This window comes from Urocitellus parryii, chromosome 4 (genome assembly GCF_045843805.1).
Source record: "Urocitellus parryii isolate mUroPar1 chromosome 4, mUroPar1.hap1, whole genome shotgun sequence".
NCBI lineage: Eukaryota > Metazoa > Chordata > Mammalia > Rodentia > Sciuridae > Urocitellus > Urocitellus parryii.
This window is the reverse complement of record NC_135534.1, coordinates 201,611,012-201,633,969: the sequence shown is the minus strand read 5'-3', so window position 1 is coordinate 201,633,969 and position 22,958 is coordinate 201,611,012. Positions and strand designations below refer to the sequence as shown.

The 22,958-nt window shown below is 38.1% G+C and overlaps 1 protein-coding gene across 2 annotated transcripts in view; it reads left to right on the top strand.

Moving 5' to 3' along the window:
- The window catches only part of Scai (suppressor of cancer cell invasion), a 149,530-nt gene that overhangs the window by 117,146 nt on the left and 9,426 nt on the right, over positions 1 to 22,958 (top strand). For both annotated transcript variants that reach the window (XM_026386519.2, XM_077797994.1), the window contains 4 exons: positions 243 to 321; positions 2,459 to 2,558; positions 6,211 to 6,292; positions 20,318 to 20,390. In XM_026386519.2, coding sequence (XP_026242304.1) covers positions 243 to 321; positions 2,459 to 2,558; positions 6,211 to 6,292; positions 20,318 to 20,390 — 334 coding nt within the window. The remainder of the gene's footprint in view (positions 1 to 242; positions 322 to 2,458; positions 2,559 to 6,210; positions 6,293 to 20,317; positions 20,391 to 22,958) is intronic.

The following is a 22,958-nucleotide window of genomic DNA, read 5'->3' as shown; positions in this document are numbered from 1 at the left end:
TGAGGGTTCTGAAGCAGAGAATGTCTTGACAGCTTTTGGGAAGAGTTATACGTTATAGATTCATAATGAACCTTTGCCATGTAGATAGTTCTAAATCAGAACTAGCAAGTGACTTTTCCCTTGGATAAAACAACAATATGTTACCTTACATTCTTGTTTTCCCCACAACATAAAATGCCCAATAAAACTGTGTTGCTTTTCCATGTTTGTTGTTTTGTATATGTGATTTTCTTTAATTTCAGGAGCTGCCTGCCAATAGTGTGCTTCTAATTTACCTGTCAGCCACTGGCGTTTTCCCCACAGGTCGTTCTGATAGTGAAGGTACAATAAAGGAATGCTCCCTGTCGTGAGCAGGGCTTGAATTCTCTTTCTTTTCTACAAGACGTTGGCCCACAGCCCACAGACCATCTCACACTTTCTAAAGAGGCTTCCAGATTTGAAAACTGGTTTATTTGAAGCCCATAAATCATCAGAAAATTAATTTAAATGCATGCTTCACTATCAAATTTGCCCAAAGCCTTATGGAGTTTCATGTTTTAAAGTGGAAAGGGGTAGCTGGGCGTGGGTGGCACACGCCTGTAATCCCAGCAACTTGGAAGGCTTGAGGCAGGAGGATCACAAGTTCAAGGCCAGCCTCAGCAATTTAGTGAGGTCTTAAGCAACTTAGTGAGACCCTGTCTCAACATAAAATGGACTGGGGATGTGACTCGGTGGTTAATCCTGGGTTCAATCCCCATTACCAAAAAATAAATAAAATAAAGTAGAAAAGGGTGATGGAATAACAAAGTCTAATTATTGACTTAAAGTGAGTGATTTTTTTTTTCCTGAGCCGTTAGTGCATTAGAGGGTCTGGTCAGTGGCTACATTATGGCTGAAAGTCTTTGTAGAAATCAGTGTACTTTTGTAACTGTGAAAGTTCAAGTCCTTGTTATGCTTTTGTTTTCAGTCCTTTATTTTGTTTTTATGGATTTAGTGTGTAAAATATTGGGATGCTGTTTCAGAACAAAGCCTAAAAACTGTCCAAATATATGATCTAGAAATTGGTCAGAATAGATGATTAGCTTGGATGTAAATAAGGCAATTAAATCTTTGGGGAAAAACAATTTCTTGACATTTTAAACATTTTCCTCCTCATCTGTTTGTTGAAATTTGCATTCCTTTATAAAGTGCATGTCCCTGCCATCTTCCTTGCATGACCTACAGATTGTCTTAAAATGTTAAAATGAAAACAAAGCAGAACAAATCTCTATAATATTTCCATTGATATGTTTTAAAAGCATAAAATATAAAACGTTGGCAGTGATGTAAAATTTTAAAGTACTTTAGTTCGTTTGTACAATAAAATTAGTAATTTTATTATAAATACTTTTTCATGTCTTATGCCTTATACTGTTTTCTGGGTTCCTGCTTGATGTATTGACCTTGAGAGAAATTATCCATGCATCCCATAATTGTTGTTCTGCTTAGACAAGAATTGGCTAATCCATATGACTAGGGGGAAAACTAGAACTGAAGTGATTGATATAATAGTGATAATGGAAAATTTTTTTCATACACTGAAATTTGGCAATGCATATGTTGAAAAGGCAGTTTTAGCAATCAGATTCTCCAATTACATTAAAAATTTTCTCTAAATGCTACAATTAGTAGCTCATTTAAAATTATATGTATTTTAAGAGATTAAGACTTTAGTCTACAGTTAGGCATAGTGGCACACACCTGTAACTGTATTGACTCAGATTGGGGCAGGATTGCAAGTTTGAGACCAGCCTCAGCAATTTAATGAGACCGAGTCTCAAAATAAAAAGGACTGGAAATGTAGCTGATAAGTGCTCCTGAATTCAATTTTTAATTGACCCCACCCCCATCAGTCTACAACTATTCTTTTTAAAATAATTGTTTTAAACCAGACATTTAAACTTTGCTTGAATTTTCTTTGTGTGTGTGTATGTGGTACTTGCAATTGAACCCAGGGTGCTCTACCACTGAGATATATTCCCTGGCTTTTTTATTTTTAATTTTACGACAGGGTCTTGGGAATTTGCTGAGGCTGGCCTCAGGCTTATAATCCTCCTGCCTTAGTCTCCAAAGTATCTATGATTACATGTGTGTGCCACCATGCCTGGCTAGATTTTACTTGAAATATAAAAGTCATTCTCAGTATCTCAGGTCTCATCCCTTTTACTACCTAAATTAATGGGATGTAGTATATTCTAGTTTGTTTCTCTTTATGTTGTTTGAAAAAATTATAATGAGATGATTTCTTAAAATGTCAAAATAGGCAATATATTGAAATCATTTAAATGTTGGATTAAATTAAAATGTTACAAATAATTGAAACACTTTCTAATTATTGTCCACTTGTATTACTGAGAGGTTCATGTAGTACTTTTATATCTGAATCAGATCAGTGTCACCCTCAAGTTGAAGTCTAGGATTCTTCCCTTTGTTTTTATAGGTCCTTATGATTTTGGAGGTGTACTTACTAATAGTAACCGGGATATTATAAATGGAGATGCTATCCACAAACGAAATCAGTCCCACAAGGAAATGCACTGGTATGTATACTGGTAATCAACCCCCGTGTAATTATGGCTCTCTTTAAAAATATTAAAGTGAAATGGACACTTTTTTCTAGTACTGGAAAGGTTCCCTTAAACTACTATTAATAACACGTGCGGCTGGGATTGTGGCTCAGTGGCAGAGCGCTTGCCTTGCTCATGTGAGGCACTGGATTTGATCTTCAACACCACTTAAAAATAAATAAACAAAATAAAGATCTTATTTAAAAAAATCAAATTAACACTTCTGTGGATTCTAGCAATATTTCAGTTTCCAAATATCTTAGGAAATTAGAATTTGGGACTGATGTTCATTTAACAAATATTGAGAATCTACTATATGTCAGGCACTATTAAAGCATTGCTATTATAATAGTGAACAAAACTGCATTGCAGTTGAAGGAGTCAGTAAATATTTACATCAATAAATAATAAGTTAGATCCTAATTCCTATTAACATTAATATGAATCTTTTTTTTTTTTTGATGCAGGGTATTGAACCCAGGGACTCCTGCATGCTGGGCAAACACAACCACTGAGCTATACTTCCAGCCCAATATAAACTTTTTAAAATATTCTTAGTTGTAGATGGACACAATACCTTCATTTTATTTCATTTTATATTTTACGTATTCTAATTTGTTATATATGACAGCAGAATGCATTTTAATTCATATTACACATGTCGAGCACAATTTTTCATGTCTCTGGTTGAACACAATGTAGTCGCACCATTTGTGTTTTCATACATGTACTTGGGTAATAATGTCTGTCTCGTTCCACCTTCTTTCCTAGCCCCATGCCTCCTCTTACCCTCCTTCCCATTCGCCATATGTAAAATTTGTCTATTCCTCCCATTCTCCCCCCCAGCCCCATTATTAATCAGCATCCTTATATCAGAAAAAACACCTTTATTTTATTTTTGTGTGGTGGTGAGAATCAAACCCAGTGCCTCGAATGTGCTAGGCAAGCGCTCTACCACTGAGCCACAGCCCCAGGCCCCCAATATGAACTTTTAAATGTAGGATTCTGTTGGTTTGATCTAGTGCAGATGAACTAAGTTGAACAATTTCAAATAGAATTTCACCTATAAAGGTTTGCTTTTTTTTTCTCTTTTCTTTTTTTCCCTTTGGTACTGGGGATTGAACCCGGGGGTGCTTTACCACCAGGTACATCTCCTGACCCCTCCTTTTTTTTTTTTTTTTTTAAATTTGAGTTAGTGTTGTGTCTCATGACTAAAACACTCAGTGCCACTCCAGGTGAACTGAGCTGCATGAAATAATCACACAAAAGACAGGGACACCTTTTTCTTTGGGTCCTGTGATGGCTCCTCTGACCTTAGGGGTCCATGGAAAGAGAGAGCACATGCTGGAACTTTTATTAAGGAGAAGCCACTCAGCTGAGGCAAGGGGTCACATTTCAGGGGATTGAGTCTAGCTTCGTGATGTCTGTTGTCAGCAGGTTGACTGACATCTAAGGAGGCCATGCCCACCTCATAAGCTGAGTGGGGATCATTGAAGAGCAAGCGGAAAGACCAGAGCGAGGCCTGCCCAAACAGGGGGGCAACAATAGTTCAGTCTGCTTTGTGTGCTCAGTGCCCATAGTTCACACACACACAGCCCATGGCTGGCTTGCCACATCTCCACATTCTCATCACTCAAGGCTAAGGGGTACTCGATTCCTATGTGGCAGGTCCCAACAAGTTAGGTTCTTGCTAAGTTGCTAAGGCTGGCCTCAAACTTGAGATATTCCAGTCTCAGCCTCCTGAGTCGATGGGTTTTCAGGCATGTACCACCATGCTTACTGAAAGTTTACTCTTATTTCTAAGCACAATAACTTGACTGCTTGAGCCATTATTAGCTCTAAAATTTCTCTAGCTAAGGGAGAGCAATTGTTATAAAAAAAAAAAAAGAACTTCTCTGAAATCCCATTCCTAGTAACACTTGACATAAAAATGTCAACTCTTCATATTAAAGAATGGGGAAGGGAGATCAGTCCAGTAATGTTTCAGATTAAAGTTCCCTCCAGCCACATGTTGATGCTGTTATTGACTTTAATTTTGAATTATTTATATTAGGTAAAGTTAACAGAGATATGAAAAGGTGCTCAACAGCACCAATCATCAGGGAATGCAAATTAAAACCATAATAAGATATTATTTATTACCTGTAAGAATGGCTATTATCAAAAAGAAAAGAGGGATCTGGGGTTGTGGCTCAGGGGTAGAGCACTTGCCTAGCACATGTGAGGCGCTGGGTTCGATCCTCAGCACCACATAAAAATAAAGGTATTATGTCCAACTACAACTAAAAAAAAAATCTGGTGCTATAAATAGAAACATAGTGTGCATACACACACACACACACACACACACACACACTATTTCTTTTTTTTAAAGAAAAGAGATAAGTATTGGTGATGGTATGGAAAATATCGAACTTATGCAGACCATTGGTGAGAATGTAAGTTGGTACAGCTATTATGGAAAACAATGTGGAGATTTCTCAAAAAATTTTAAAATGCTGGTAAAGTGGTAAATGCCTGTAATCCCATCTATTCAGGATGCTGAGGCAGGAGGATCACAAGTTTGAGGCCAACTTAATGAGGACCTGTCTTAAAATAAAAAGGGCTGGGGATATAGCTCACTGTTAGAACACCCCTGCGCTCAATCCCCAATACTGCAAAAAAATTAAAAAAAAAATAAGAATAGAACTTTCGTGATCCAAGAAAATGAAATTATATATCTCAGCAAAATATGTCAGAGAAATTATACTCTCAACTCAAGAGAAATTACACTCTCAGCTCATTGCAGCATTACTAACAATATCCAATATCACAATATCCAAGGTCTGGAAACAGCCTAAGTGTCTAACATGGCTGGCACCTGTGTGTTCACACACACACACACACACACACACACACACACACACGGAATATTTTTCAGCCATAAGAAAGAAGGAAATCCTGTCATTTGTGACAACACCTGTGAACATGGAGGACACGAGGGAAATAAGCCAAACCCAGAAAGACAAACACCACATGATTTCACGTCTTTGTAGTGTTTGAAAGTCAAACTCAGAAACAGAGAATAGGAATGTGATTGCCAGGGTTGAGGGATTGGGGAACCCTGGCTCAAAGTGAAATAAAATTAAAAGGACTTGGGACAAGGCTCAGTGACAAGGCATGTGTGAGGCCCTAGGTTTAGTCGCCAGTACCACCCCCACACATATTCACAAACATGCACAAAAACCTAGATATTGATTTTGAAGACTCACTAAATACAACTCTGATTGTGTTATTGTCTTATTTTCGAAATATGTTCTTAGAGGAAACATTGACATCTGTGAAGCAAGTACCTATATGTTGAGTTTTAAGGATTTCATACTGTGTGCTTACTCATTTTTAAGCATGTAAACTTCTCCTTAACTTAGATTTCTCAAGTAATTGTTTCTGAACTTTTTTTCCCCCCGAATAAAACCAACTTGCCTGTCCTGGGAATAACAGACATTTTTTGTCTTTCGCTTGATTGACCTTTGTTTTTCTCTCAGTGCTATCATGTAAAAGAGCTATAAGCCGTTTCCTTTTTATTTTATTTTTTGAGATTTGGCTGACATAATTGCACAACCCCTCACCTTTGTTGTTTCCCCAGCCTTCATCCTGGAGATCTCTACCCGTTCACAAGGAAGCCCCTGTTTATCATCGTGGACTCTTCCAACAGTGTCGCCTACAAGGTGAGTTCCACGGGAACTCTTTATGGCACCAGCCCCAGTGTACCCACTCCAAACTCATGCCTTTTGTTTTGCTTTATTTTACTTAATTTTACACGGTTTGTATTTAGTGTTTCTTTTCTTTTGAGGTTGTGCATGCTAGTCAGGATCTGGTGCTATGAATAGAAACAAGAATATGCATGAATGGACACTCAGTGGAAAAAAATAAATCCTCCTCCAGGAAAAAAAAAAATCAAGATTTCCAAGATCTCTGATGAGAGGTTTATTTTTGTTATGTAACCCAGAATAATTTTCTTTGTACATGAAGAGACCTGTGGATCAATTTTATTTTCTAGTTTTAAAACATCTTCCCTTCTTCACATCAATTCACTGTAGTTTTTGACATTTTGGTCTGTTGTTCTACAGTGATACTCTTTGAACATCAACATATTGTTTTACATCCCTTTAATTTTTTAATAAAGTTTTGACAAGGGAAAAGAATGATGACCCTGAATACTGAAGTAAGTAATATAACCTAAATATCCTTTTTTTAATACTTTGCTATTGAAATGATGTTTTTTCTGATCCTTATGAATAGAATGCCAGCAATGAAAACCTTTAAAGTTGAAAACACGATTTTTAGAGTCCTTTGAACCGTGTTGGATTTTTTTTTTTAATATTTATTTTTTACTTTTTGGCAGACACAACATCTTTGTATGTGATGCAGAGGATCGAACCCAGGCTGCAGGCATGCCAGGCGAGCACACTCCCTCTTGAGCCACATCCCCAGCCCCTGGACTTTGGTTTTTTTTTTAGTTGTAATTAGACACAATACCTTCATTTTATTTATTTATTTATTTTTTTTATGTGGTGCTGAGGATGGAATCCAGCACCTCGCATGTGCTAGGCGAGTGCTCTACCACTGAGTCCTAGCCCCAGCCCCAGCCCCTGGAATGCTGTATTAGTGAAAAATATGCTCTTAAATATAGTGGGATAGGCTAGGGGTATGGCTCAGTGGTAGAGCTCTTGCCTAGCATATGTGAGGCACTGGGTTCGATTCTCAGAACTGTATATAAATAAATAAATAAAGGTCTATCAACAACTAAAATACACACACACACACACACACACACACACACACACACACACACTGGGTGCTCAGACTGCCATTTGTGCTGTTTCTGTTGTGGGTATTCATATGTGTAGTTAGGTGGAAAAGCAGACCTTAGTAGGTTTATGTCAGGAGAGCAGTGGAAATGTCTACAGCAGGAGAGTTGACCCCATGTAAATGTTTTCTATTTCATTTTCTTTTTTTTTTTTTTTTAAGAGAGAGTGAGAGAGGAGAGAGAGAGAATTTTTAATATTTATTTTTAGTTCTCGGCGGACACAACATCTTTGTTGGTATGTGGTGCTGAGGATCGAACCCGGGCCGCACGCATGCCAGGCGAGCGCGCTACCGCTTGAGCCACATCCCCAGCCTCCTATTTCGTTTTCATGTTTAGTTTCTTTTTTTTTTTCTTGTAACAACAGGCAAAGTATATTCATCTATTTTATAACATTTTTTATTCTATTAGTTATACATGGTAGTAGAATGTATTTTGACATATTATACATATATGAAGCGTAAGTTGTCATTTCCTGGTTGTACATGATGTAGAATTACATTGGTCATGTAATCATATATGCACATAAGATAGTAGTATCTGATTCATTCTACTATCTTTTCTGTTTCCACTTTACCTCCCTTCCCTTCATTCCCCTTTAGTTTCATTTCATTTCTTTTTTTTTTTTAAGTAAACTCTGAAGTATGAGCATTCAACCCACCTTAAAATTTTTAGTGTATTTCCTGGTACCCATTTTGTCAAATTTAATATTATAACCATTGATTTTTAGGATAGTTATTTACATACTTTGTTAAACTCTGTGTGTATTGTAAGAGGTGGGAGAGGGTAGGAGGCTGCTGAAGGAAAAGGTGTATTGGTTGCCTCATTTATACTTACAAAATCAGAAGTATCTAGGCCACATGTGTCTTCACAGAATTCACAGACAGCATCCTGTCTTTTCAATTAAAAGGAATGAGTTGTTATAGTTTGGTGATATGATAGAATGTGTTGCCCTTGGGCCAGGTCAAGTGTGTTGTTTAACATGATCTAGAATATTTTAGTAACTTTTGACTTCTCTGCATTTGATTGGACATTACTGAATGCCACCTTTTATAATTTCATGAATGCCATTTCTTGTATGTGCCTGCTGTTTTCAGAGCATTGCTTGAATGTAAAATGAAGGTCGATTGCTGATTTTTAAAAATATCATTGTGCATAATTAGAAATATTTTTATTTAATTATGCACCATTATTTCATTCTAGATTTCAAAATTCTGTTGCCTAGGGCAACTGTAGAATAATATAAAGGACTTTTTTGTGTTTTGGTGTTTGTGATGGCCCATGCAATGTCATTCCTCTAAAGAGTTAAATCAGCCAGAGCCAACTGATCTTCAGAGCCCAAGTGGGGAGTGCACATGCAGTAGGCAAATCAGTCCAATTTGATCTTTTTAACCATTAGTGTCTCTAAAGCATGCCATTCACATCTGCAGTCCCCTGGGGAACACCCGAAGGTATCTGATATTTACTTTTCCCACAAAAATTGTATAAAGAAATCTTAAAAATGACAACTTTAGAAGTTACTAATGAAAAAGGAGAACTGGGTCCTTGATGAATTGTTTTTTGAACACCAACTTTGTTTTATATGTTTTGTATGTATGTGTGTGTGTGTGTGTGTGTGTGTGTATGGATTTTTTTTTAAAGAGAGAGAGAATTTTTTTTTAAAGAGAGAGGAGGAGAGAGGAGGGAGAGAGAGAATATTTTTTAATATTTATTTTTCAGTTTTCTGTGGACACAACATCTTTATTTTATTTTATGTGGTGCTGATGATCGAACCCAGCGCCCCGTGCATGCCAGGCTAGCGCATTACCGCTTGAGCCACATTCTCCAGCCCAAGAGAGAGAGAGAATTTTTTTAGTATTTATTTTTTAGTTCTCGGCAGACAAACATCTTTGTTTGTATGTGGTGTTGAGGATTGAACCCTAGGCCGCACACATGCCAGGCGAGCACGCTACCGCTTGAGCCACATCCCCAGCCCTACATATGGATATTTATGGACATGTATGTGTTTGCTAAAGGTTACTTCATTTAAACACAAACATTTTAGGCTTATTTCTTCATTTAAATATTACTTTTTATTTCACTTTTATTTTTATTTTCTAATATTATTTTTTAGTTGTAGATGGACACAGTATATTTATTTTTATGTGGTGCTGAGGATTGAACCAAGTACCTCACCCATGCTAGGCAAGTGCTGTACCATTGAGCTAAACCCCAGCCCTACTTTTTATTTTTATGAAAGTAACTCGTGTATATTGTTTAAAGCTGTAGTTCTCAATTCTTTCTAAGCATCAGAAACATTTAGAGCCCTTTTCAAACCCACTTGTACCTAAGCCACAGATCTTGTGATTCAGATTCAATTCACCTGGGATGGGCCTCAGCTATCAGCATTTTCAGGAGGTTGGGGGGTGGGAAAGAGTCTCTCTGTGTTGCCCAGGCTGGCCTTGAACTCCTGTGCTTAAGCAGTCTTTCTGCCTCAGCCCCTGAGTAGCCACCATACCCAGCTAAGGCCAATTTCATTGTGCTGTCACAGTAAGAACTAAGGTGGAAATTTCCTTCAGGTTTGTTGCTAAAAACAGGAGTCACCTACTCTTTTGCCCTGCCCTATTTGTTTCTTTGCAGAGGACACCATTAACATCTTGGTCTTTTTTTTTTTTTTTTTAATTTTTTAGTTGTAGATGGGTACAGTACCTTTATTTTATTTATTTTTATGTGGTTCCTAGGATCAAACCTGGTGCCTCATAGTGCTAGTCAAGTGCTCTACCACTGAGCTAAAACTTCAGCCCCAACATTTTGGTCTTTACCTACCATTTTTCTAAGTATTTCACTAATATTGATAGCTCTTGATTCTTCAGTTTTAGGTGTTATGTAGTAGTTTCCTACTATGAAAGAAATGGAATTCTTTGTCCTTTCTGTTCCCAAAACATTTCTACCCTTTGTGTCCTTTTATCCACTTGATAATTTTAATAGATAATTGTATATATATAATCTCAACTAGCTAATATTTGTTGTTTATATTATAACGACTGTAAATTGCTTCGAACAGCTAAGCAACATCATAAACTATGATTACAGTTCCTTTTCTAGAAACTTTTTCCTTTTCCTGAAACAAATAAATGTCGGTCTTAATGTTTTTTGCACTTATCAATAATTCAACCCCAGTCTCCTCGCTGGCCTGGATTGCTTTCAGGTTGTCCAGATGAGTTTCACTGTCCTAACAAACTGCCTTCGTAGTCTCTGCACTTGTCTCCACACACACTGCACAGCAGTCTCCCCACAATCTCTGTTCTTCTTTTAGTGTTCTTCATTTCTCTTCTGTTTAGATTCTCTGTTCTCAGATCCCGTGTCTCCCTCTTTCTTAGTTCACTGTCTTATTTTGGGACAGCATCCCCTGTAGTAGCTGCAGCTTCCTGAGGAGGGTTAGTGTGAGGTAAAGTATTCAAGGTCATGCATCTGTGCAGATGGTTTCAGTTTATCCTCAAACCAGAACCATAGTTTTAGTGTAAGTCAGAAATTATTTCCTGCCTGAATTTTCAGTACTTTCTAGCCTCCGATATTCTTTTTTTTAATTTAATTTTTTTTTAGACATTGATGGACTTTATTTTGTTCATTTATTTATATGCAGTGCCTCACACAGCTAGGCAAGTGCGCTACCACTGAGCCACAACCACAGCTCCTAGTCTCTGATATTCTTGAGAAGTATGAAGTATACAGAGGAATTTTATTCATATGTTGGATCTTCTATTCCAGTCCTCTGCTTTTCTTATTTTTTATTTTTTATATTCTTTTTTGCTGTTTGAGAAAATTTGGGGCTTTAGGAAATTTCTTTATCATACCTTCTATTCCTTTTTAAAAGATTTTTCACTTCTTTACTAATTTTCTCTCCATATAGATATAGAAATCAATGCATGTACCTACATGTAACCCAGAAAAATCAATGTATGTATATATATGTGCATATCTGTGTGTGGGGGGTGGCATACATATGGGTAAGTTTATATGTATGTGCTATATGTGTGTATATGTGCTATACATGTGTATTTGGGTGTATATGTAGCACATATGCATGAGGGTGTATATGTATGTGTGTACATGTAACACATACACACGTATATATAAATATATAAATGTATATATTTTTATATATAAATAATTATCTTTCTTGTCATGATTGAAATATCTTTTTATACCTTTAAGAATGTCAGTAATCATTTTAAAATTATTCTCAGTATTGAGTTTTTTCTGTTCATATTAGAGACTTTCTTCAAAAATATCAAAATCCTCAATTGTCTGCTTGTGTTAAAGTGTGGAGGGCAGCACATTGGTACTCTAAGGGAGTGAGCAGTGCTTATCATTTTGTTGGGTAATCTCTAGTGTTAGTATCATTAGGTTTTTCTTTATTGTCTGGTCATATTTACCAGAGAAAACTCAGCTATTGTGCCTACGATGCAAAGGCCTGACTACCCGCCTATGCTGTGCTTTCCTTGAAGTGTGGGTATGTGCATATGTGTCCTTACAGACATTTTTTTTTTTTTACTATTACTAAAAGCTATTCTACTCTTATCATTATAGCTATTTTATTTATCTTAAATTATTTATTTTAATTAGGTATATATGACAGCAAAACGCATGATTTATTGTACACAATTGCAGCACAACTTTTCATTTCAGTGGTTGTACAGGACATAGCGTCACACCATACATGCAGTTATACATGTCGGACATTTATCTTTATGTCCCCAGTGCCTCTGACTTAAAAGATTCTTAATAAGTGTGTGTTGAAGTGAAGGCGCTGTTGGCCTTATTTTATACTTGAGAAAACTGTGTATGTAGAGGTAAGGAATCTTGCCTACCACTTCCAGAACCAGTCTTTCTCATTCCAGAGCCCCTGATCTGGGCACACCTGGGAGAAAAGGTGCTCTTCATGCTAGTCTGAGCCTGTATGACAAGAGGAGAGGACTGAGATACTGAGATCTGTTTGACAAACAAGACATATATTTTGGCTCTCAGGTTTCCCTCAGGGAACAGGCAAGTCAATTACCCTTGTCTGTAGTAATGGAGTTTAACAGAAATGCCCTCGTAATTCTGGGCAATACCTCTTTTAGTTCTACTTTCTTTTCTTGGAAGAACAGAATCATTTTGAGCTTTTAAATACTTACGTCAGCTGAATCTCTGCTAGTGAAAATGACTTAACATGTTTGTTAAAACAGGTATATTTATCAGAACAGCCTCATCCTGAACATTTGACTGTTGTGTGCAGGTTTCTGTGGTCTGTTCAGATCTCCCCAGAGATACAGTGTGCAGGGAGCCCCTGTGCCTGCTAGCCTCACTCTCATTCCGTTTCTTTCTTGCTGCTTTGAAAGACCTCTGTGTTTCTGGTCCTATAGTTACAGTGCATTATGTCTAGGCTTGGTTTAACCTTCTGTGGTTGGTTGGACTTTTTGTGAACTGTTAGATTGGAGTTTTTCATTACTGCTCTAAATTCTAAGCCATTATCTATTCAAATACAATCTACCTAAGCCTCTCTCCAGTCTCTTCCTGGAACTCTGATTAAATATGCATATTAGACATTGACACCATGTTTTCCAAGTCTTTTAACCTTTTCCCATCATTTGTTTTCCTGGTTGAGATTTGTATAAGTTTTTCTGATCTAGTTTTAGTTCACAAATTCCCTCTTCAGTTCTAACTCACTATTAAATCCATCTATTGAGTTTTATGTTGTTTATGGTATTTTTCACTTCTAAAAGTTCTATGTGAATCCTTTTCAACTATTTCATTGTCCTTTTTATAGCTTCCTATTTTTAATCTTTTCTTTCTTTATTTGAACTTAATAAATATACTCATTATTTATTATTTACCTGAGAATTCCTACACCTTCAATCCAATTTTGCTTTTTAGGATTCTCTTTGCTCTTTTTGTGTACTTGTATGCTTTATTATTTTTGACTATGTCTCTTCTCATTATCCTTAGAATTGTTTGTAGGAAGTTCACAGTACCTTAAGATGAAGGTTCATTCATCCAGAGAGGGTTTACCTCTCCTTGTTCCAAACTTGCAGAGGCACTACCAGTTGTTACATTAGCTTGTTTTGGGGATCACCTAGGTGATAGCTATTTGGGTCACAGCTCTTTAGTAGAACTGGCTTGGACTGAGAGCTCTCAGGAACTAATTTTTTTGAGGAGGAATTTCTTTGCTCAACTCAGCACCAAGAAAAATTTCCTTGCAGTGCCATGAGAAGTGGCCATGGGGGAGGGCAGGGGTTTGGTCTTGGCTCATCCTTCCACTGGGGGTGCAGCCCCCAGTCTACTGCAGGGTGGGGTTTCTCTTAGAGCCTGTTCTGGGCAGATGCTGAGCTGTGATGTCTGTGTCCTTTTCCAGGTGAGGCAAGTTGCTCCATTGCATCAGGGCAGCACAGGTCTGGAGCCTGCTCCTTGTCTCAGTGTTCCTTACTGTTTATTCCCTCATCCTTCTGGCCTCTTGTCCTTGGAGCACCCCTGTTCCATTTGTTTTCCATAAACAAACTGATACTTTTATTTCTGGTGCTGGGCATGGAACCCAGGTCCTGGCATGCACTAGGCAAGCTCTCCAACCACTGCACCACACACCAAGCCCTCCTCCGGATTCTCTTCATCTAGTTTCATTACTTTAATTACTATATCTATGCTGGCTGCATCCAAATGTTTTATCTTCAGGCCAAACCTCTCTCTGGAGCTAGAGTCAAATATCATCTACCTACTCTACATCTCCAGTTGGAAACTTGACTAAAGTTTGCAAACTGCCCATGCCCAGGACAGAACCCTAGACCAGTTTCACCTCCGTTGTCCTCCATTTCAGAAGTGGCTGTCATGCTGGTTTCCCCAGGCCACATCCTTAGTTTTTTGCTTGGGTTGCTACTCCTTCCCATCCCACATCCATTTAGGGAAACCCTTTTGTCTCTGACTAAATATCCAGAATTTCATCACTTCCACTTCCCCACTGGGGTTCATGCCACTACTGTTACTCACCTGAATTGTTACATTAGCTTCCCGACTGCTGTCCCTCCTGCCTTGTTCCCTACAGGTATGCCTGTGAGTCAGGTATGCTCCTCTTCTACTTGAAACTTGTGTGGTTTCTCCTCTCACTCAGAACAAAGACCTTATTTTTGGTGCTCACATATGCTCTCCAATCTCCCTTGCTGGTCTCCTGATTACTCAGTTCTTCTCAGCCACACTGACCTCCTTCCCAGTCCTGAGTATTCCAAGCAGACTTGTTACCCAAGCCCTTTGTATTCTGTTCCTGCTGCCTCAAGTTCTCTGTCAGAGGCACCCACGTGGTTCTTCAGGTGTGGAGCAAATGCAGCTTCCTAGTAAGATCTTCCCTCGTTACCCTGTCATAGGTCACGTTCCTTCTCCACACTCCTTATCCCGTTTTTTTTTCTTAATAATTGCAATAGTTGACATTTATATAATGACTACTGGTGCAGTAGATTATTCTAGGTACTTTGTGTATACACAACTAGTCCTCACAAAACCAATGTGTAACTTTTATTATCCTCACTTTACTAATAAGAAAATCAGGGCACAGAAAGGTTACATAATTTTACTCAGGGTCACGCATAGAACTGTTTGGTGATCAAGGTGAGATTTAACCACAATCTGACTGTGTAGTCTATGCCACTTATGGTGTGTGCCCATAGCACTTGTTGACTTTTATGTGGGGAGAGCTGGGTATTGGGGATTGAACCTAGGGGTGCTCAGCCACTGATCCACATCCCCAGCCCTTTTTTGTATTTTATTTAAAGACAGGGTCTTGCTAAATTGGTGAGGCCCTTGCTAAATTGCAGAGGCTGGTGTCAAGCTTGGGGTTCTCCTGCCTCAGCTTCCCAAGTTGCTGAGATTATATGCCACCATGCCTGGCTAGTACTTGTAATCTCTTGGTTTTATGCACCTTATTTATTTTATTTCCTGGGGATCTGCACCTGGACACCTCTCAAAATGTCAGCTCCATTAAGACATGGTTTCTTCTGTTTTGTTTACTATTGTATCTCTAGCACCCAGAACAGTGTCTGGCTCATTGATTCAAAGGGTATTTGTTGAATAAAAAGATCTTTATAAAGGACATTGTATAGGCTGAAATACATTAATACATTCTAATGTCTCAGATAATTTATTGGGAGGGGGAGAATGAACAATGAAGGAAATCTGAGAAGCCCATCACTGTGAGTGAATGGAGAACTGTTATCAAAGTCATCTACTTTTCCCCACTAGAAGGGCTTCCATCCCTGCTTGGATACCACCGAATACTTGTAAACTTTTGCAGAGACACAGGGTAGTAAAAAGGATCAGAACTGTCCATCCATTGTGTAGCAGTGAAGTCATCAGGCACTAATGGGCTTCAGTATGTGGTCGGTCTCCTCTGATCCCCTTCCCTGCTCTGTAGAAGAGATTGCTAACATTCACGGGGTTGTTTGGATTATAGGTCAGAATCTGGAAAGCTGTAGTAATCGCCCTTGGAATGTAAGTAATGGTAGGAATTATTGTGATAATGACACTATTTCTAGACCAAAACTACACACACACACACACACACAAAAAAAAAAAAAAAACTACCCCAGATTAGTTTATCAGTATAGAGTAGATGAATTTAAATAAACTAGCAAGTAGGCTTCTTAATAGAATAATATATGAAGAGTTTGTCTGAATCATGTCTGAAGGTTAAGTATATGAAAATCAATATTATAAACTATGTCAGGACAAATACGAATGTAACATCCTTATCTCTAGTCATTTTGCAAAACCAAATAAAATTTAGTGTCCATTCTTAACTAAGATACTGAGCTGATGATGAAGAGCTTGTGTATTAATCAGCTTCATACATACACTGAGGAACATTATAAGTATCCCTAATTAGGGAAGAGAAAGATTGCCTGCTATTACTATTGTATTATAACCTTATTTTAGTTCTGATCAAAATTTCATGAAATTTTCAAAGTAAAGCAATAATAGTTGTTCGGACTAGTAAAAGAAGATACAAAACAGGCATAACAGGTGTAAATATTAGGAGAGATAAGCTGGGTGTGGTGGCCCACACTTGTAATCCCAGCAGCTTTGGAGGCCTAGGCAGAAGGATTGCAAGTTCAAGGCCTGTCTCAGCAACTTTGCCAGACCTATCTCAAAATTAAAAAGAAAGACAGACAGACAGGGTGTAGCTTAATGGTAGAGAGCTTGCTTCAAAGATGAGGCCTTGGGTTTCCTCCATAGGACACTAAAATAAAACAAAACAGTTCCCAGAAACTAGCCAAGGGTCAACTTTGTAAGCAGACCTTTAAGAGGAAGGTAATTGGGCCTATTATGGCAACTCTGCTGTACATAGTATTTAAATTTTGTTTTTTCCAGAAGAGAGAGGTTGATTAGCAAAGGTAAAATGAGAGAGGAGAACTGGAAAAATAACAAATGATGTCATTTTAACACTGCTCAAGAACATGAACGGCATGCATTGTGAAGATCCAAAAGCTGGGGCTGGGGATGTGGCTCAAGTGGTAGCGCGCCATGCCTGGCATGCGTGCGGCCCGGGTTCGATCCTCAGCACCACATACCAACAAAGATGTTGTGTCCGCCGAGAACTAAAAAATAAATATTAAAAATTCTCTCTCTCTCTCTCTCTCTCTCCTCTCTCACTCTCTCTTTAAAAAAAAAAAAAAAAAAAAAAAAAAAAAAGATCCAAAAGCCATCTTCTCAGTGTGGAAGACACCTCAGTCAATCTGCCTTCTCTGAGAGACCCTTAATATTATTCAAATTATTCTCTCTGTGGTTTTGTTTTATTTTATTTTGGGCCTGGGATTGAACACCGGGGGTGCTCTACCACTGAGCCACTTCCCCAGCCCTTTTTATATTTTAGTTAGAGACAGGCTCTCGCCAAGGTGCTTAAGGTCTCAGCTTTCCAAGTTGCTGGGATTACAGGTGTGCACCACCAGGTGTGGCTTCCCTTTGTTTTGAATGCAAGATATTTCTAAATTATCTTAATTATTTTTTTAATATTTTTCGTATTGGCGTTATATTCACAAAGTTGCAAAATAAAAAATTTCAGATAGGCACTGGGCACAGTGGCTCACACCTATAATCCCAGCTACTTGGGAGGCTGGAGCAGGAGGACCACAAGGTCAAGGTCAGCCTGGGCAACTTATTGAAACCTGTCTCCAAGTTAAATTAAATTTAAAAAGAACTGAGGATGAAGGTAATTGGTAGAGCATTCCTTAGTTCAATCCCAAGAAAACTAAGAGTTGCAAAAGACTTTTTTAAATGTTGAGGAATATTTGGATAAAGAAACCAAATGGTGGTGCATGCCTGTACTCCCATTGACTCAGGAGGCTGAGCTAAGAGGATCACAAATTCAAAGCCACCCTAAGCAACACGGTGAGGCCCTAAGCAACTTGGTGAGACCCTGTGTCAAAATAAAAAACAAAAAGGGCTGGGGATATGGCTCAGTCATAAGGCACCCCTGGGTTCAATCCCCAATACAAAAAAAAAAAAATTTAAAAAAGGAACCAAATGTTAATTATGGAAGTGAAAATATTATAGTCATCATTTTATTTATTTATTTGGTTCTGGAGTCTAAATCAGGGGCACTTTACCACTGAGCTACATTCCCAATGCTTTTGGTATTTTTATTTTGAGATAGGATCTCAAGTTGCTGAGGATCTCGCTAAGTTGCTGAGACTGGCCTACACCTTGCAATACTCCTGTCTCAGCCTCCGGAGCAACTGGGATTACTGGTGTGTGCCACCATATACCTGGCCTATACATTTTATTTTTTACAAAAAAATTTCTATAGGTGTTGGGGTTGTTCTATAGGCACTGGGTTCGATCCTCAGCAACACATAAATATAAAATAAAGATTCTGTGTCCACCTAAAAACTAAAAAATAAATATTAAAAAATTTTTATAGATGTAGATGGACACAATGTCTTTATTTTGTTTATTTTTTAATGCAGTGCTAAGGATCAAACCCAGTGCCTCACACGTGCTAAGCAAGTACTCTGCCACTAAGCTACAGCCCCACCCCTATACATTTGATTTTAATAGATACTACTAAATTATCTTGTAGAGTTTGTACCCATCTAAATAGGAGTGTTTTCCCCCATGTTCTTGCCAGGAGTATATATTCTCAAACTTTGGAAATTTTGCTAAACTGGTAGTTCAAAAATGATATTTTAGCATAGCTTTGATTTTATTCTTATTATCAGCAAAGTCTATTCCTTTTTCTATGAATTCTATTCTTATACTTATTTTTGTATTGAGTCAGTGAACTTTTTTCATTTGGATTTGGAGAAGGTCTCTATATATGAAGGAGATTAGTCTTTCATGATGTGAGTTTCAGATCTTCTCCCCAGTTAAATTTTCCCCAGTTTATCTGGGAGATAAACTGGGGAGAAGATCTGAAACTCACATCATTTCCCTATGCACAATTTTTATGTAACTTGGTTTATTAATCTTAGTCATAATATCAAGGTCTTCTAGGTCATCAAAATAATTCATATTTTCTTTTTTTTCTTTTTTTTTTTAAAGAGAGAGTGAGAGAGGAGAGAGAGAGAGAGAGAGAGAATTTTTTTTAATATTTATTTTTTAGTTCTCGGCGGACACAACATCTTTTGTTGGTATGTGGTGCTGAGGATCGAACCCGGGCCGCACGCATGCCAGGCGAGCGCGCTACCGCTGAGCCACATCTCCAGCCCAAAATAATTCATATTTTCTTTCACTACTTTTATTGTTTAATTTTTTGCATTTAAATCTTGGAAGTATTTGGAATTTATCCCAGTGTGTGGCATGAAGTATTGAGTCAATTTTTTTTCTAGATAGCTATCCACTTTTTTTCAACCATTTTGAGTTGTCATTGCTAGTGGAGACACAGAAGTCCTAAGTGTTTCAGGTCTAATTTTGGACTTTGGTTCTGTTCCATTTTTGCCTGCTCTTGGGCCAGTGACACACATTTTTCGTTATGTGGCTTTAAGGTGTGCTTTAGACTTTGAGCCTAGCTCCCCCTCTGCTCTTCTTTTTCAGAGTTTTCTGGCTAATCTAGTTTTTGCATATGAACTTTAGAATTATCTTTTCATTTGCAGGAAAAAAAGTTTTGGCTATTTTTGTTGAGGTGGGTTTAAATTTTAATAAATTAGTGTAATGCATTTTAGAATGGTTTTGTCTCTAAAAATTTGTCTTTCCATTTGTTCAAGTGTTCCTTATCACATAGGAACATTTTAAAATTTGTGGACTTATTTGTTATTTTTGGTTTTTTCCATTTTTTACTCAGTTCACTCCTAGAAATTTTGTCTGTCTTATTGCTTTCAATCAGGGTATGATTTTACTTCCTATGTAGATTGGCATTTAAGGAAAAGATATCCTTAATTATGCAAAGCATATTCTAGTATTTCAGCTTAATTTTCACTGTAAGTCGATACATCGACATTCTGCTATAATAGAGTATCTGGTGTGGGCAATGACTATGATCTTCAGTAAGAGATGGACAGTAATTCTCACATGCCAGTAATTCGGAGTTTGGAGCCTTCAATGCAGAAAGCCAGATTCTAGATCTTGGAAATTCATCCTTGTATATCTGATGTGTGTTGCCCAGTGGGGTGGGTGATTTCTTAGTAAATAGGTGGATCACCTCTCCCCGTAGTGCTATCATCATGTATGTCTTTATTTAAAAGTCAGTAGTTCGTCTAGTAAACTTGGAGAACCTTTTAGCAAGTCCATGCATGGTCTTTTGATATGAGGGCATATTTGCAGTGGTCCTGATGTTTCTGCAACTAATCATGAGTTAAAGGGCCTAATTCATACCAGAGGGCTTTGGGACATGACTAAGTAACCGCTGTTGGTCAAATTTTTAATGAAAGATTTAAATTCTTATATATTACAGAATTTCACAAACTTGTTTGGACAGCCACTAGTCTGCTTGCTTTCTCCTACGGCATACCCAAAAGCTTTACAAGGTATGTTCTCTCAGTGCTTGTTACACCTGTAAGTCACAAATGAAAAGTATCTGCATTTTTAATAATACTGATCTTTGTTTTTCCCTCTCACAATGATTATGAGTGGATTTATGGTGTCCGTGTGGCAGGTGTCAATCTGTCATATAATCAGAAACCTTGCCAACAACCAGACATTCCTAAAGTGTTAGGCCTTGAGATAATTCCTCCCTGAGAAAGAGATGGTTGGCCCCTTGCTGTTGGGGACCTCAGGATTTATAAACTATAATTTTGTTTTACAGGTGTGTGTTTTGATTTGCTTCTCATTATCCGTACATACCTTTGATTACATATTTTAGGCATCTTTTAAGACCACAGGATTGCTGGTCTAGGAAACTTCTCAGCCTATGCCTCAGAGTTAGGATAACCTATCTGGCATAACTTAAAGGGTTTATTTTTTTTCCTCCATTTTTACCTTGGAGTACTTTTTAAAGTAAAAGAACCTCTTCTAAGTCTGCCAGAGAGACGAGTTAGCAGCTGGGCGTTTCTCCAGTGGCTGAGAATTGACGGACTTTTTGCCCTTTCTGATTTGTACTTAATAGGTAACACATAAAACCTAATTCTAACTCGCAGTCATTGAGAAGATAAAATACTAAGCAAACCTTAACGCTGTTTTAGCAGTACTTGTCACTGTTTCACTATCTCCCTAACTGTGAATAGTGCTGATGTCTCTCTGTGGGAGATGGCATTTTACTGCTACTTCCCAGCCAGAAGTCCTGTCTGCTGACATAGTTTGACACAGGAAGTGATGGTCAGCATTTGAATGCCTGAGAGAAGCTGGAGACTTTCACCGTTGTTTTAAGGTAAGTTCTGCTGTTTAACAGGGAAAAACATATAGAAATACTAAGCTCATGTATCCAAAAGCCAAATTACTAAGGGATAGAACTTACCTTCAAACAACGGTAAAATTCTCCTGCTTTGAGGATTTTGTCATCCTGTTTCTTATTATTTCTGGAGGAGTGTAACCCATTCAACTCCTTGAGTGCTTTTTGTTGTCATTCTGTCCTATGATGATGTAGCTTTAGTTAAAATTACATGGTCAGGGCTGGCATGGTGACGCACACCTATAATCCCAGTGACTCAGGAGTCTGAGACAGGAGGATTGCAAGTTCAAGGCCAGCCTCAACAACTTAGCAAGATCCATGTCTCAAAATAAATTGAGGGGGAAAAAGGGTGTGTATGAGGGTGGTGTAGCTCAGCAATAGAGTGCTTGTCTAGTATAGCTTGCAAGAGGCCCTGGTTTTAGTCTCTAGTACCAAAAATCAAATGAATAAGTAAAATACATGTTCAGGATTGGGGATATAGCTCAGTGGTAGAATGCTTGTCTGAGGCTCTGGGTTCAGTCCCCAGTGCTGCAAAAATATAAAAATAAAACAAAAAAGAGTTATATGGTCAAAGGGGTTAATACCAACACTGTTTATCTGAAACAATTTATTATGTAGAGGAGGAAAAAAAATGCAGATTCTGAACATAGACTGAATTTGAATCCCCGCCTAGCCGCTTAATTGCTATGTGACCTTTAAAGTTACTCAGCCATTCTGTACCTCAGCATCTTCATCTTTCAAATGGAAATAATAATAGTACTTATCTCATGGGATAATGCTAGATATTCAGCATGTACTATTATTATCATTAGTGTGCTTAGTGTAATAAATGTCCTTAATACTTTTTCTTTAGGACCTTGTCCTTGTCTATAAGGCTTAGATCTCAGATACATTAAATAAATTATTCAATTACATAGACAAATTCAAAATTCTGCTGTGACAAACATTTAGGATTTATCCAGTGACATTATTGCTACTCATTCTACAAAGGGTGCTTGTCCTTCGCCTAGGCACTAAGTCGCAGATAGGTAAGCCTACAGCCCTTATTAGCCAAGGCTTAGCTTATTCATTCAACACAGTTATTCAGCCTGTATTTATCAGGCATTGTGTTAGGCTCTGGGAGTGGTCTCTGGCCTTGTACACATGGTCACATTTCTCACAGAGCCACAGTCTAGAAGATAGAGAACCTAACAGGCAAGTGCCTAAGTGCTTTGTGTCTTTCGTAAGAGGTGTCACAAGAGCACCTGCAGGGAGCTCCTGACCAGCCTGTGAGGGTGAGGCAGGGGGATTAGATAGTGTCTAAAGTGATGTCCAAAAAAAAACAACTTGATGTCAAGGGCATGCAGACTTTACATGGGGATGAGAAATGACAGAACAAGAGTGTGTGGTGGTCCTGGGATAGGAGGGCTCTTCTAGCTAAAGGGTACAGTTTGGGATATTGCAACTGAATGATGAAAAATCTCCTAAAACTTGTTTAGTAATTTGAGTGGAGGACTGTGGGTGTAAAAGAAATTTTAAACAGAGGAATAGCATGCAAGAGCAGTCAGCCAGCCCACAGAGGATGAGTTGGAGAGGGGCACTGAAGGGAATAGGGAGATGGTGGGGGCCAGAGTGTGGGCAACTGCCTAGGTTGCTGGCGTCAAAGACTCTAAGTCCATCAAACCAACAAAACTGTGATGAACTTGTTGTGGGAGGACGGAAGAACAGG